Here is a 14159-nt window from a genome sequence, read left to right as displayed (position 1 = left end):
TCATTCCAGTTATTCACTTCGCTATCTTTGCTGATTGATTCAGTTTGTGTTCTGATTTGTAGGAATGATGCGTAGCCCAGAAAACACACAAATGTTCTTATTAATTTGTGGCCTCCGAAGAGTTAAAGACCCCTTGTACTTGGTTGAGGCTTTTTCAGGTAAGATTTCTTTTTCTGTTCCCGTTATTTCATGAAAAACAGCATGCTTCATATAGCAGAGCCTGAAGCTGTAATAGCAGGCAGTGACTCAGCATGTGTTCTCAGCTACGGTACATTTGAATCCCATAACTATTGTACATGTTCAGTAGCTTGGGATTCAATTTACAGTGGATATAGTAAGTCTACACACTACTTTTAAAATGCCATGTTTTTCATGGAAAAAAAAATAATTCCAAGAAGATTAATTTCAGAACTTTTTCCACCTTAAATGTCACCCGTAGTATGTAGAAATCCATTGAGAAACAAACCAAAATTATTTTCAGGGGAAAAATAAAAATACAATTATTAAAGGGAATCTGTCACCCCATTTTAGCCCTATAAGCTTGGACCACCGCCATCAGGGGCTTATCTACAGCATTCTGTAATGCTGTAGATAAGCCCCCGATGTTACCTGAAAGATAAGAAAAACGAGTTATATTATACTCACCGGGGAGGCGATCCGGTGCTGTCCGGGTCCAGCGCCTCCTATCTTCTAGTGATGACGTCCTCTTCCTTCCTTATGTCATGGCTTCTGCACAGGCGTAATTCTCTACCCTGTTGAGGGCAGAGCAGAGTACTGCAGTGCGCAGGCGCCGGACCTGTCTGACCTTTCCAGGCGCTTGCGCACTTCAGTACTCTGCTCTGCCCTCAACAGAGCAGAGAATTACGCTTGCGCAGAAGCCGCAACAGAAGCAAGGAAAAGGACGTCACCGCTAGAAGATGGGAGGCGCCGGACCCGATCGCAACACTCATCGGACCCGGACCGCCCCCCCCCTTCTTCCCGGTGAGTATAATATAACCCTTTTTTGTTATCTTTCAGGTTACAGCATTACAGAATGCTGTAGACAGGCCCCTGATGGCGGTGCCGGCAGCTTATATGCAAAAAAAATAGATGACAGATGCCCTTTAACTAATTTTGAATACTAGTCAGTACACAGCTCCAAAAGTAATTATAATTAACCTGATTTAAAGTTTAGCTCCTCTAGTAGGATTTTCCTGATATTTCCTTAGTTGCAGTTTACATCAAAAGCCATGCTCCATAGACAGCTTACAACACAGCAAAAGGGTTCTCACTGTTGAAAGTTGTCAGAAGAATGGTACATAAAATGTTTCCAAGGCATCAGATATATCATGGAACACTGTCTTCAAGAAGTAGCTTAAGTTTGGCAATACGGTGACATTACTTAGAACTGGGCATCCCTCAAAAATTGCTAAAAAGACCAGAGAAAATTTGTCCGGGATGCTGCCAAGAAGCCTAAAACAACATTAAAAGAGCTGCTGGAATTTCTGTCAAGTTCTGGTTGTGTACTGCTTTGACAATAATATCTATCTATTCTTCATATGCCTTGCCTGTCGGGTAGGGTGCAAAGAAACACAGTATAGCCTGGCTATGTTTTATCAAAACCTACATAAAGTTTGCGAAAGCATGTTGGAAAAATGTGTTTTGGCCTGATAAAGCAAAGGATGAACCTTTTTGTCCATAGTTCCAAAAGGTATGTTTGGTGCAAAGCCAACATTGCGCATCACCAAAAGGACACCATACCCACAGTGAACTATGGTAAAGGAAGCATTTTGCTTTGGGGCTGGGTTTTTTTCAGCTGGAACTGATACTTTAGTCAAGGTGGAGGGAATTATGAACAGTTCCACATATCGGTCAATTTTATAACCAAACTTTTCAGGCCTTTGCTAAAAAGCTGAAGTTGAAGAGGAAATTTAACCTCACAGCACGATAGCAGCGCTAAGCATACCTCAAAATCGACAAAAAGATAGCTTCACCAGAAGATAAAGGTTGTGAAATGGTCCAACCAGATCCCAGAGCTCAATCCAATTGAAAAATCTGTGGGCGATCTGAAGAGGGCTGCAGGAGATGCCCTCCCAATCGGAATGATTTGGATCTCTACTGCAAAGTGTGGGCAAAGACTACCAAATCTAGATGTGCCATGCTGATATACTCCTATCCAAAAAAGACTGAATCCTGGCATAAATTCACAGGGTGTATGAACAAAGTATTAGTTTGTGGGTGTGCGTGCATACTTATGCCAATACTTAATTGTAGCTCTTTATTTTTATTTTTACACCTGGTATTATATCCATTTATTTTCAGCCAAATTTTAAAGATTATGGGTGTCATGAAAGATGGATAAAGTATATTTATTTTACTTGATTATATATAGCCATTAATTTCACAGCGCTTTACAGACATTAGCACTGTCCTCATTGGGGCTCATAATCTAAATTCCCTATCAGTATGTCTGAAGTGTGGCAGAAACCTAGAGTACCTGGAGGAAACCCACAAAATCATAGGGAGAATCTAGTTCTGAAATGATCCTTCTTGGTTTGTTTTCGTTTGTGACGCAAACCTGGCATTTTAACAAGGGTGTCTTGACTTTTTATATCCACTGTATCTGCTCCACTTATTAAATATTTGTTTCATGACTAAGAATGTCCAAATTAGGGTAAAGATTCAATGCTTGAATTGAACCCATGTGTAACACTGGATTTCATTGCCACTGCTCCTGTTAAAAAATGTGAAAATGGTGGTCAAGGCATCTAATATTGACGATCAATCCTTAGAATAGGTCATGAGCATCAGATCGGTGGGGGTTCTACACACTACAAGAGAAAGCAGTCTAAGTGCTGTTTGGGGAGTTGAACATTATACATTGAGTGGAGCAGTGCTGTTCTGCTCCGTTCGTTGTTTGCGGGCCGCCGTCGGAGCTAATAGCTGGCAGGGGTGAGGTGACGGTTATCATATGTTCACAAATCTGATATTGGTGGCTGATCCTAAGGATAGACCAGAAAATCCCCAGCGTAACAGAAATTATGCAATGTTTGAATGTAGCTAGTGTGGACTTGGAGAAGATGCTTGCAGAACTCTAGGTGGAATATTTCAGTCGGCCCAGCGTTCCACTTTGACCAGTTTGGGTAGGAGACTGGGCCCCAGACCTCACTGCCGTACCGGAGGATTGGGGCAATGATGGAGTCTTTCTTTCTCTATCTATCTCTCTCACTCACTCTTTTTTTCTCTTTCTCTTTCCTTCTTTCTTTATTTCTCTCTCTCTCTCTCTCTCTCTGTCGGAACTCCAAACATTAGTAACGGACTTTTAGGAGAAGATTGGTTTCTGAGTTTTGCATCGGACACTAACTGTCCTGTATGAACCCCAAACTTAAAGGGTTCGCTCATCTCTAATCCTGAGTCCAAAGACTGGATATATACGTTGATGCACACTATAAAGCATTTTGCAGCTAGTATAGTTGTAAAGGACTGGGTTCCAATGTTTCTTGTGATTCGTACACATCACTAACGTACAGCACTGAGCCCTCCCCACGAAAGCACGATGCATATCCAACCTAATGGAGGTCAGATAATGAAATGTTTTCCAGGTGCAGGGCTAGTCTTCTCATGGGGTAACAGAGAAATTGAGACCTTCTGTGTGAAGCAGAATGCCTATTATCTATGTGTTACGAAATCTCTAATGGCCTATTAGAGATCTATGAACTAAAGGGCTGTTTCATTTTTTCTAAGACTTATCGACTTGTCTGTATATGCAGCTCAGCTCCTTTGGCTCTTCTGGTGGAAAGGATGGACCATCGGGTTGGGTTTATGTGCATGGCCAAATGACTGGCCTGTACAAAATTGTTTTCTTCTTTATCTTAATGTTCTGTATCTTTCACTCCCCTGATATTACAAGGATACATGCAGGTCTTTTTCTGGAGTATTTCAACTGAATCATGCCACGTTCCATTTTCAGCCATATTACTCCGCTTTTCCCCCCTAACTTATCAACCGGATGACCACTTTAAAATGGATTAGAAGGGTATAATATAATAAGGGGGTGATCACCTTGACAGGCACGCCTGCAGCTCTGGGGTTGATGCTACTTACTGCTGTCTCAACATGCCAGAAATGGCTGAATGTGATTGGCCGAATGGGCATTTTGGGCCATTTCCAGGGTGTCGAGGTGGGCTCATCTGGGACCCAGTAAGTGTCTGGACAGGGGATCGTTGAGGACAAGTGTCCTGTTTGAGCCTTTTCCAATCTCTGCTATTTCGAAAAGGCATAAAGAGCATATTCAATACTTCTTTTGTATAGTGTTGAAAATGTTGAGCTGCAGAAAACTATAAATGTCAGGCTGTTGTGTTTGCGCCAGAGGGTATTGTGAACTTAGATATTTATATGAAATGCTTGTAATAGAAACCTAGGCTAAGAGGTATGTCATTTTCTGATCATATATTGGCTGCTAAGTTTATCCACAGTCTCAGTGCAGGCTCGTTCCTTATCTGACTGCTAGAAATAACCGAAGGTTCACGTGGGTGGACTGATGATGATAAATGAAATGTTGCCAATACCTGTGTTTTCTTTCTTTTTTTCTCTTAATACACAGTGACTGCTCTTCTGACAGACTGGTGTGAGGATATTCCTTCAGATTTAGGATGCAATGATTGTAATCAAAACTGCTTGCTGACTTTACAATAATCATGACTGTCTACATTTCCAGTTTCAGAGTCTAGTGTAATCCATGTGTCAGCTAGCAATGATCTCCTGATTGAATGTGCAAGCACAGCCGCCAGAGGTTCTCCACTTAAAAATGATATTTGCAAATACAGTTGCAATAAAATATGTAAATTCCTATTGAAAATTCACATTAACGCTACATTTTAAATGTATAAACGTTCTGCTGTTTGCAGTAAACGAATCAAACAAGAATGATTCAAATAGCGCAACAATTAAAGGGAAATCTGTCAGCAGGTTTTTGTAATATAATCAGAGAGCATCATGATGTAGAGGCTGAGACCCTGATTCCACCTACGTGTCACTTACTGGTCTGCATGCTGTCATTTTGATACAATTACTCTTTTCTCTGCTGCAGATCTAGCAGCACTCAGAATGCTGAGCCCTGTATAACCTCACGCGCCAAGGCTGTGGAGTCGGTAAGCCATACCTCGGACTTCTCAATTTCCGTGACTCTGACTCCACAGCACTGCCCCCTACTGAGCATGTACTTAAAGTGCAGCACAGATTCATCTCAACTAAAAGCCGAGGTTCTTAGATCAGGAAAAGAACGGACACTTATAGGATATTTCACAACTCTCCCATATTCTTATGAAAAAATATCACATCCTGCATTGTACTATTGTACCTAATTTATTATATATTTTAGGAGTCGGTCTATTTTATACTGATTCCACCAAAATGGACACTGACTACGACTTTGACTCCACAGAGCTGCCGACCACACCATTGATTGGCCTCTTTTTGTGTACACTGTACATTGACTGACAGCTGCTAATCAGTGGTGATTTACAGAGTAAATGACTAGGAGGCATGAGATAACTGTAGTTAGAAACTCCTGCTGATAAAACACTGATTTTAAGCAAAAACACATAGCTAGAATCGGGCACTTAGTCTCTACATCAGGCTGCTCTAAGATTACACAGCAAAAACCTGCTGACAGTTTCCCTTGAACATTACGGGTGATTTCTCAAAATTATTAGTTGAACTCCCTGCACCACTCCTACACTTCCATACTTTTTTTTTATTATAAAGGATTTCATAGAAGTAAGAATTTGGGAAATTTGGATATAACAAGTGGTTCCTCCAAGTTCAAAACACATGCAAGATTTAATGACTACTACAGAAGTCCAGAATAAGTGCACGTATTTGCAAATCATCAGCTATATCAGGTATCCTTCAGATGAAACACATCAAACACTTATACTGGCAAGGTTTGTGTTAACTGTGATGTTTGAATACATGTTAGATATATGTAAGTCAAAAGAAGAGATCATTGCTCTGCAAAAATACAAGGAAGAAGGATATGAAAAGATAGCAAATGTATGGAATGTTCCTAGAGATACTGTTAGAACCAGACATGTCTGAAAGAGCAAGCTATTTCTGTCAGATTCCTGGAGAAGTACTGCAGCAAGATTTGGCAACATTTAGTAAAGTTTCAATTTGCACAGTATGATGCATTGACACATACTAAGTGCAGAAGGTCTCAAAGGCCGAACTTAAAGGGAACCTGTCAGCCCCCCAGGGTGTTTTTAAGTAAAAGGGCCACCTTCAGCCGCACTAAGGCTACATTCTGTGAAGGTGGCTCTTCTGTTTATGACCCCTAGTAATGCAGAAATATCGACTTTTATAAATAGGTCCTCATACCTGTAATGCGTCCCATAGGTATGGTGTGTCTCCCTGTATCAGCCGCCTCCCAGCCATCCATCATGCCCCTGTCTTGCATCTGGGCGCCGCCTCCCAGCCATCCATCATGCCTCTTGTCTTGCGTCTGGGTGCCACCTCCCAGCTGTCCATCATGCCCCTGTCTTGCATCTGGGCGCCGCCTCCCAGCCATCCATCATGCCTCTTGTCTTGCGTCTGGGCGCCACCTCCCAGCCATCTATCATGCCCCTGTCTTGCATCTGGGCGCCGCCTCCCAGCCATCCATCATGCCCCTTGTCTTGCGTCTGGGCGCCACCTCCCATCCATCCTTCATGCTCATGTCTTGCCTCTGGGTGCCACCTCCCAGCTGTCCATCATGCCCCTGTCTTGCATCTGGGCGCCGCCTCCCAGCCATCCATCATGCCTCTTGTCTTGCGTCTGGGCGCCACCTCCCAGCCATCTATCATGCCCTTGTCTTGCGTCTGGGCGCCACCTCCCAGCCGTCCATCATGCCCCTTGTCTTGCGTCTGGGCGCCACCTCCCATCCATCCTTCATGCTCATGTCTTGCCTCTGGGTGCCGCCTCCCAGCCATCCATCATGCCTCTTGTCTTGCATCTGAGTGCCGCCTCCCAGCCGTCCATCATGCCCCTGTGCGTCGCCGCCTCCTCCTGTGTAGTCACAAGCATACCTTAAAGTCCACCACGGTTTGGTTTCAGAAGAATTCCAGGAAGATTTTCAGGTGGCCATTACAGTCATCTGAATTTAACCCCATATTCAATCTTTGATGGGCTTTAAAGAAGGCAGTTTCAGCATGCAAACCCAAGAACTTTGAGCTGTAGGGCATTGCCCACTAGGAATGGGCTACGATTCCTCAGGAATGCTGCCAGAAACTAGTATATGATTATGCATCACATTTTCATCATCGTAGAGGTGTTGTAACTAGTGATGAGTGAGTATACTCGTTGCTTTTCAGCACATTTACTTTTCATCCCCTCGGCTGCATGATTTGTGGCTTCTGGCCAGCCTGAATACATGTGGGGATTCCCTAACATGCAAGCATTCCTCACATGTGTTCAGGCTGTCCAGCAGCCGCAAATCATGCAGCTGAGGCGATGAAAACTAATTCTCCAAGCACGCCAAAATACTCGGAGGACACCCGAGCTTGCTCAGAAAAACCCGAGCAACGAGTATACTCGCTCATCACTAGTTACAACACCTCTACAGACACTGTTCCTGTAATAAGGCCCATTTGCTTAACTTTGCAAAACAGCAATAGTCAAAATAATATAAGCCAACAAAAAGGTCAAGCATCCACTCCAAATGGCAAATAATGGCAAAAAAATGCCAAATGCGTAAATTAACTTGGGAAATATGAAATGGACAGATCATCAGGGATTAAAATTAAAAAAAAAAAAAAAAAATGCTGTGTGGCTAGCACAGCTATGCTGGAGTGCTAATAAAAAGATCTAAATTGTGTCAAAGACCTAATAATTCCTAGCAGGGAATTGGTTAATACCAGGCAGAAAACCAGGGACTGACCGGTCCGCTCCCAACACACGTTTCCCACAGATCATGACAGGTCATAACAGCCAAAGGGGCTTTATTAAGTACTGAAGACGTTTGTCATAAAGGGGTTGAATGATTCTGAGCCTGGAGTAGTCATTAAAAAGAACCTGTCACCATGAAAATTGCACTCCATTCTGTGGGCACCGTGTTATAGAGCAGAAGGAGCTGAGTAGGCTGATGCAGAGTTTTGTGTGTAAAGATTAAGCATAATCTGTATTGTACTAATTTAAACCGCTGCTAGTTCTGGGATTTTTGGTGCAGTGGGCAGTCCTGTCAGTGACTGACAGCTATCTCCATATGCACACTGATAGGGTTCGAAAATCCCAGAAAGAGCAGAGGAAAAAAATGTAGCAAAACACAGATTATACTGAATCTTTACTCCCAAAACTATACTGTATATCGATCTACTCCGCTCTCCCTGCTCTATAACATGGTGCTTGCAGATTGCATGGTTCCCTTTTAAAAGTCTCACTTTGTGCCTCATTTGAAGAAACCACTTGTTATATTCATTGTTTGGAATTATTTAAATTGTTCTTGTTTCATTGTTTGTGTGTTTGAAATCTGCATAAAGTTTGTGAATTTTGCTAATAAATCTAACATACAAGAGAGCTTGAATTTTGATTGCAACTGTATGGCATTAAGAGAGGGAGAAAGCTGCCCAACTTCCAGATCTCCTTCCCAATTCTGTCCTGTGCTGAAGACTTTAGTAGGTTTGGGCCATATCCACACAGCTTTTTGTGGCATATTTAATAGTGATGAGCGAACGTTCTCCGATAAGGTGTTTTCCAAACATGCTCGTGTGCTGAGTGTCTTCAGCGTGCTCAAAAAATATGTTCGAGTCCCCGCTGCTGCTTGTCTCGCGGTTGCTCCACAGCCTCAACACATGCAGGGAGTGCCTATTTGATAGGCAAGCCCGGTAAGACCTGCAACCGTTAACCCATGCTTGGTGAACACGTTATCCGAGCACGTTCGTTCATCACTGATATTTGTCACTTTTCCAAAGTTTGTATCATTTTTCTTTGCCAAAATGCAGCTCTGGGTACGGTGTTTTCTAACATATTCCTACAGGACTGTTCCAAGCAAAAAAACTAAATTTAAAACACTTGTTTGTGAAAAACCTTGTACTATTTTATGTAACAAGTGTGAAGTGATTGAAACGGGCTTAAGACAGACATGTCAATTGAGAAGGTTTACACATTAGATCGAGATTGGCCATCATGTGTCATCTCAATCTAGCAATGTCTAACATGCCTTGAAGGGTGGTGAATAACCCTGAAAACAAAATTTCAGCAAACCACTAGCCAAAATAATTTGTAACATCACCCATGAATTGCTTGTCTGCCGTTTTAGCGGACAGGAACGGTCAATGTCATTTCCAGACTTTCATCTAATGACTGTTTTTGGTGCTTAGAATCACAGTACCTGACATTCACTGGCAGCAGAGATGGGGCAGAACAGCTAGGCAGCAGTCACACCATGCCGTTCTTCATCATGAGTCGTGGTTAGGTTTTTCTAAATGATATATTTGGGAGGAGAACCTCTGATCGTGCCATGCTTGTGATACATTGTATGATTCCATAGAACTAACGAAGTCTATCGTCTAAGAACAGGTAATATATCTGACCTGACCTCAAAAATATTTGCTTAATCCAAATAACACGGAAAATCTGCTTAATCTTTTATCAATCACAACTCTCTATAAACTGTAGTTATTCTAAATTCTTCTGCGCTGTCACGCTTCCATTCGGCCATTATTTTCTGCCAAATTTAACAGAACATGCTTTTTCCTAGAGTGGCATGAAAGGGAACCGAGAGTTTGCTTGGCTATTATCGGGCCAATGGTAAGTGTTACTTTTAATAAATGAGCTTTTTTTCTAAATTAAAACCATGTTGCATTTTTTTTTATTGGTAAAGAAATTTTGACTACAAATATTTCACTGAAATTGGATCCATCTAAAACATACCAATTTTGCATGCCTTTTGTTCGTTCACCGAAATGTAATGTAAAGTTCAGCCTTTAAAGGGCATCTTTCAGCAGTTTTGGCCAATATAAGATGAGGCCATCACCTTTCCCTTTAACCCTCTTTGTATGCATGGCTCCCCGGTCCCTGTCTTTGTATGCATGGCTCCCCGGTCCCTGTCTTTGTATGCATGGCTCCCCGGTCCCTGTCTTTGTATGCATGGCTCCCCGGTCCCTGTCTTTGTATGCATGGCTCCCCGGTCCCTGTCTTTGCATGCATGGCTCCCCGGTCCCTGTCTTTGCATGCATGGCTCCCCGGTCCCTGTCTTTGCATGCATGGCTCCCCGGTCCCTGTCTTTGCATGCATGGCTCCCCGGTCCCTGTCTTTGCATGCATGGCTCCCCGGTCCCTGTCTTTGCATGCATGGCTCCCCGGTCCCTGTCTTTGCATGCATGGCTCCCCGGTCCCTGTCTTTGCATGCATGGCTCCCCGGTCCCTGTCTTTGCATGCATGGCTCCCCGGTCCCTGTCTTTGTATGCATGGCTCCCCGGTCCCTGTCTTTGTATGCATGGCTCCCCGGTCCCTGTCTTTGTATGCATGGCTCCCCGGTCCCTGTCTTTGTATGCATGGCTCCCCGGTCCCTGTCTTTGTATGCATGGCTCCCCGGTCCCTGTCTTTGTATGCATGGCTCCCCGGTCCCTGTCTTTGTATGCATGGCTCCCCGGTCCCTGTCTTTGTATGCATGGCTCCCCGGTCCCTGTCTTTGTATGCATGGCTCCCCGGTCCCTGTCTTTGTATGCATGGCTCCCCGGTCCCTGTCTTTGTATGCATGGCTCCCCGGTCCCTGTCTTTGTATGCATGGCTCCCCGGTCCTTGTCCTGCTATTCATGGATTCCGCTGCGTCTCGGTGGTCCCGGCGTCTTCGCAGCATCTCCATGGTTCTGGCTTCCAGCAGCTCTTCCTGTGTGATCATATGGTGCTGCTCATTAAGGTAATGAATATGCGCTCCACACCTATGGAGACAAGTGCATATTCATTACCTTAATGAGCGGCGCCATGTGATCGCGCCGGAAGAGCTGCTGGAAGCCGGAACCATGGAGATGCTGCGAAGATGCTGAGACCACCGAGATGCTGCGAGGGCACGCTGGTGGGCGAGTAGGATGTCTTGTGGAAGCCGGCAGCTGCGTGGGTCACTGTGCGCTGCTATAAGAGTGCTATCAGTTTTTCTGGTGGGTGGAGTAAAGTTTCTCCACCTCCTCCTTTCTGACAGTCCGTGAAAATCTGAATTCACTTGGATGTCATCTGAGTGTGGTCAGATTTTTTTTTTCATAGGCCCGTATGTTTGCATTGATGATTTTGATCCCACACTTAAAAAAAAAAAAAATCGGACATCTCTCCGTGGTTTTGCGTGGACCGCTTTGTCTGCAAAAAATCACAGATATGTGAATGCCCTCAGACTCTCATAGGTGTGAGTGGTATCCGTGAAAGCCATGGATAGCACTTGTACGAGAATATCGGACATATGAATGAGCCCTTAAATGGAATCTGTCAGCAGGTTTTTGCTATGTAATCTGAAGACAGCAGGAGATAGAGGCTGAAACACAGAACTCAGGGATAGGTCATTTGTCAAAATTCTGCTGTTGTCTACTAACTGTTAAAGATTATTCACATAGAAATTAACATTACAGGACTGCAGTAGTGTCCCCTCCCCCCCATCTAATTGTGTATAGAAAGCCTGGTGTGGGTGGGGCTAGCTTTCTCAGCTCTGCTTTATTCTACACCTAAAAGCTCTGATTGTGTCAGAACGGCTGTACCCTGCAAACTAAGTGATACATCGTTGGATTCAGCTTCTCTTTATGTACATTACACTCCTCTCAGAGGTAGTAAAGACCTGCTTAACGTCCGACTGACACACCTAGCGAACAAAGGCCCTGGTTCTTAGTCAAGGCAAGTTAGGGGCATCGAAGACTTGCAGTGCTAGGACCTGCAGACCTGGCTTTGCTACATGCATGTTTTATGAGAAATTTTCATTGTTCACATCGGGAAGTAATGATTAAGGCCTCTTTCACACTTCAGTTTTTTGCATCAGTCATAATCCGCCAAAAGGACTGATGGCGGATCTGTTGTAGTCCTGATGACAACGGATGCCACCCGTCCGTGAGAGAGAGAGAGATCCGGATGGCGGATCCGCCAAAAAAAACAGATGCAACGGACGGCAGTCCGTCACAATCCGCCAATAATAGAAGTCAATGGGGAAAAAAAAATCGATCCTCAAAAAAAAATTGCAGATCCTTTTTTTTCAAAACCTGGCGGATTGTGACTGATTGTAAAAAACTGAAGTGTGAAAGAGGCCTTATTCTCAATTCTTTGGTAAAATCTGAATTTAATGAAAACACGTGCACAATACGGAGCTAGGAGTCAATTGGTGCTTTTAAAATTCTATGAGTGAGGAAGATGGGGGAACTAGTGTCAGACTTTCTACTGCATGATCTCCTCCAACAGTTACAGTTCTCTATAGAACTTTATGAACACTAACTGTCATCTCCTATCTCGGTAATGGGAATGGCTGTATTCACTAATGACAGACTTTACCGAGGAGTTGAGAATAAATGATCAGTCCAGTAGGAGAAAGAAGCAGGTTTCTCTGATAAGATTTGTTACAAAATGTCCTATTTTCATGCGTACTATGATTTATGAAGAATATTAAAACCGTTAATCTTTGGGGATAGCTGGCAACATTGTTTACAAGTCACGGTAATGGCACAAATTTACTGCGACAAATGTAACTGTTAAGTCCAATGCCTGAACTTCACGTAGCATGCAACAAATATCCGTTTGGAACACTATACAATATTGGAACCGTTTTCTGCTCATTTATGTATTCTCAGAAAAATAGTTTTTTTTTGTTTTTATTTTCTTTCAGCTGCAAATTTACAAATGTAAATATAATTTCATGTTGGTTCATTTGCTCGTGCTATTCTAATTTCACAGCATATGTTTTCATTATAGAAAATAGGATATCCAATTTTCTGTTCTACATTTCGTTACACTCTGCTACACAAAAATATTTACAAGTGAAGTGACATGTGAGATGAATGTGAAATGCTAGAATGATTGCCCACAACGCCTAGCACTAGTGTTACATGCCTGCTGGCTGAATAACTATTCTAGCTCCTTGTTTTGCTTGTTGTTTGTCAATACAGTAGGTAAAAGGGAGATGAAGCTATAATGACTGTGTCCTCAAGGTTGGAAACTCCATCCCTTTGTAGACTGAGCATTACAAAGTTCTTATTGCAGCTCATGCTTCAGCTGCTTCTTAGTAAGAAATAGCCTTGGGATCTCCATAATGGCACCATTCAGGTAAACAAGTGTTTTTGGGCAGGTGACTCTAAACAAAGTGTCCTCTGGGACAATATAACCTATTGACAAAAAAATCTAAAATATATAACCAGGGCTGTGGAGCCGGTAAGCCAATCCTCCAACTCCTCAATTTCCATGACACCTACTCCAACTCCTACTCCACCAAAATGGGCTCGGATTCCAAGACTCCGACTTCACTGCCCTGAATATAACGCTGGATGCGTCTGTCCGAAGCCGGTATAGACCCCGTTTGCTCAGTGTGGCCTGAGTCACAAGGACGAATTCAGTGTTAGTACACCAGCGGTCCAGTGCCTTAAGGTGACAGGGAGGAGGACGAGGCTGGAGAAGTATGACACTGCGCATACCGCGATCTCCGGCACAGTTTTATTGAAGACAAATTCACGTACCCAGTGTCTTCAACAAAATGGCGCCAGATAACGCGGCATGAGCACGTGATGATTCCAGCACCATTTTATTTAAGCATTTAACGCAGACGACACGCTGCAGGCAAGCCAGAGAAAGGTGAGTAGGAGGTTTTTTTTTGGTTTGTTCTTTTTTTGTATGTGTGTATTGAAAAGCAGCAGCGCATGCAGGATGGGGGAGCATATACCAGGCTGGGGGTCATATACAAGGATGGAGACGATATACCACTACTAGCTATTGAACCTGTTCTATGCCCGGGTGGCGAGCATTTTGATAGATTTTTGTGCTTTGTTAAAGGGAACCTGTCACCAGAAATATATTTCCGGTTACAGAGGGATGACGCGCAAGCCTCTAGCACCCGCCATGCGTTCCAGCGTGGAATGCACTTCCGGGATTTGAAAAAAGTCGCTGAATCCTAATTAAAGGGAAACCACCTTTTGACTATTCAGGTGGAAGACAGGTGAGATAATACTTTAAATATTATTTTCAGAGGGG

The 14159-nt window shown here is 43.4% G+C and overlaps 1 protein-coding gene across 13 annotated transcripts in view; it reads left to right on the top strand.

The window, feature by feature from the left end:
• GLT1D1 (glycosyltransferase 1 domain containing 1) overlaps window positions 1-14159 on the top strand; it is a 228622-nt gene that overhangs the window by 160109 nt on the left and 54354 nt on the right. For 12 of the 13 annotated variants that reach the window (XM_073557074.1, XM_073557080.1, XM_073557082.1 and 9 more), the window contains 2 exons: window positions 63-158; window positions 9713-9762. In XM_073557074.1, coding sequence (XP_073413175.1) covers window positions 63-158; window positions 9713-9762 — 146 coding nt within the window. The remainder of the gene's footprint in view (window positions 1-62; window positions 159-9712; window positions 9763-14159) is intronic. The other variant, XM_073557072.1, reaches the window with a different exon arrangement.

This window comes from Dendrobates tinctorius, unplaced genomic scaffold, assembly GCF_039654945.1.
Source record: "Dendrobates tinctorius isolate UK_male_01 unplaced genomic scaffold, ASM3965494v1 ptg000243l, whole genome shotgun sequence".
Lineage (NCBI taxonomy): Eukaryota > Metazoa > Chordata > Amphibia > Anura > Dendrobatidae > Dendrobates > Dendrobates tinctorius.
The sequence above is the reverse complement of the archived record's forward strand: the minus strand, read 5'-3'. Positions and strand labels throughout refer to the sequence as shown.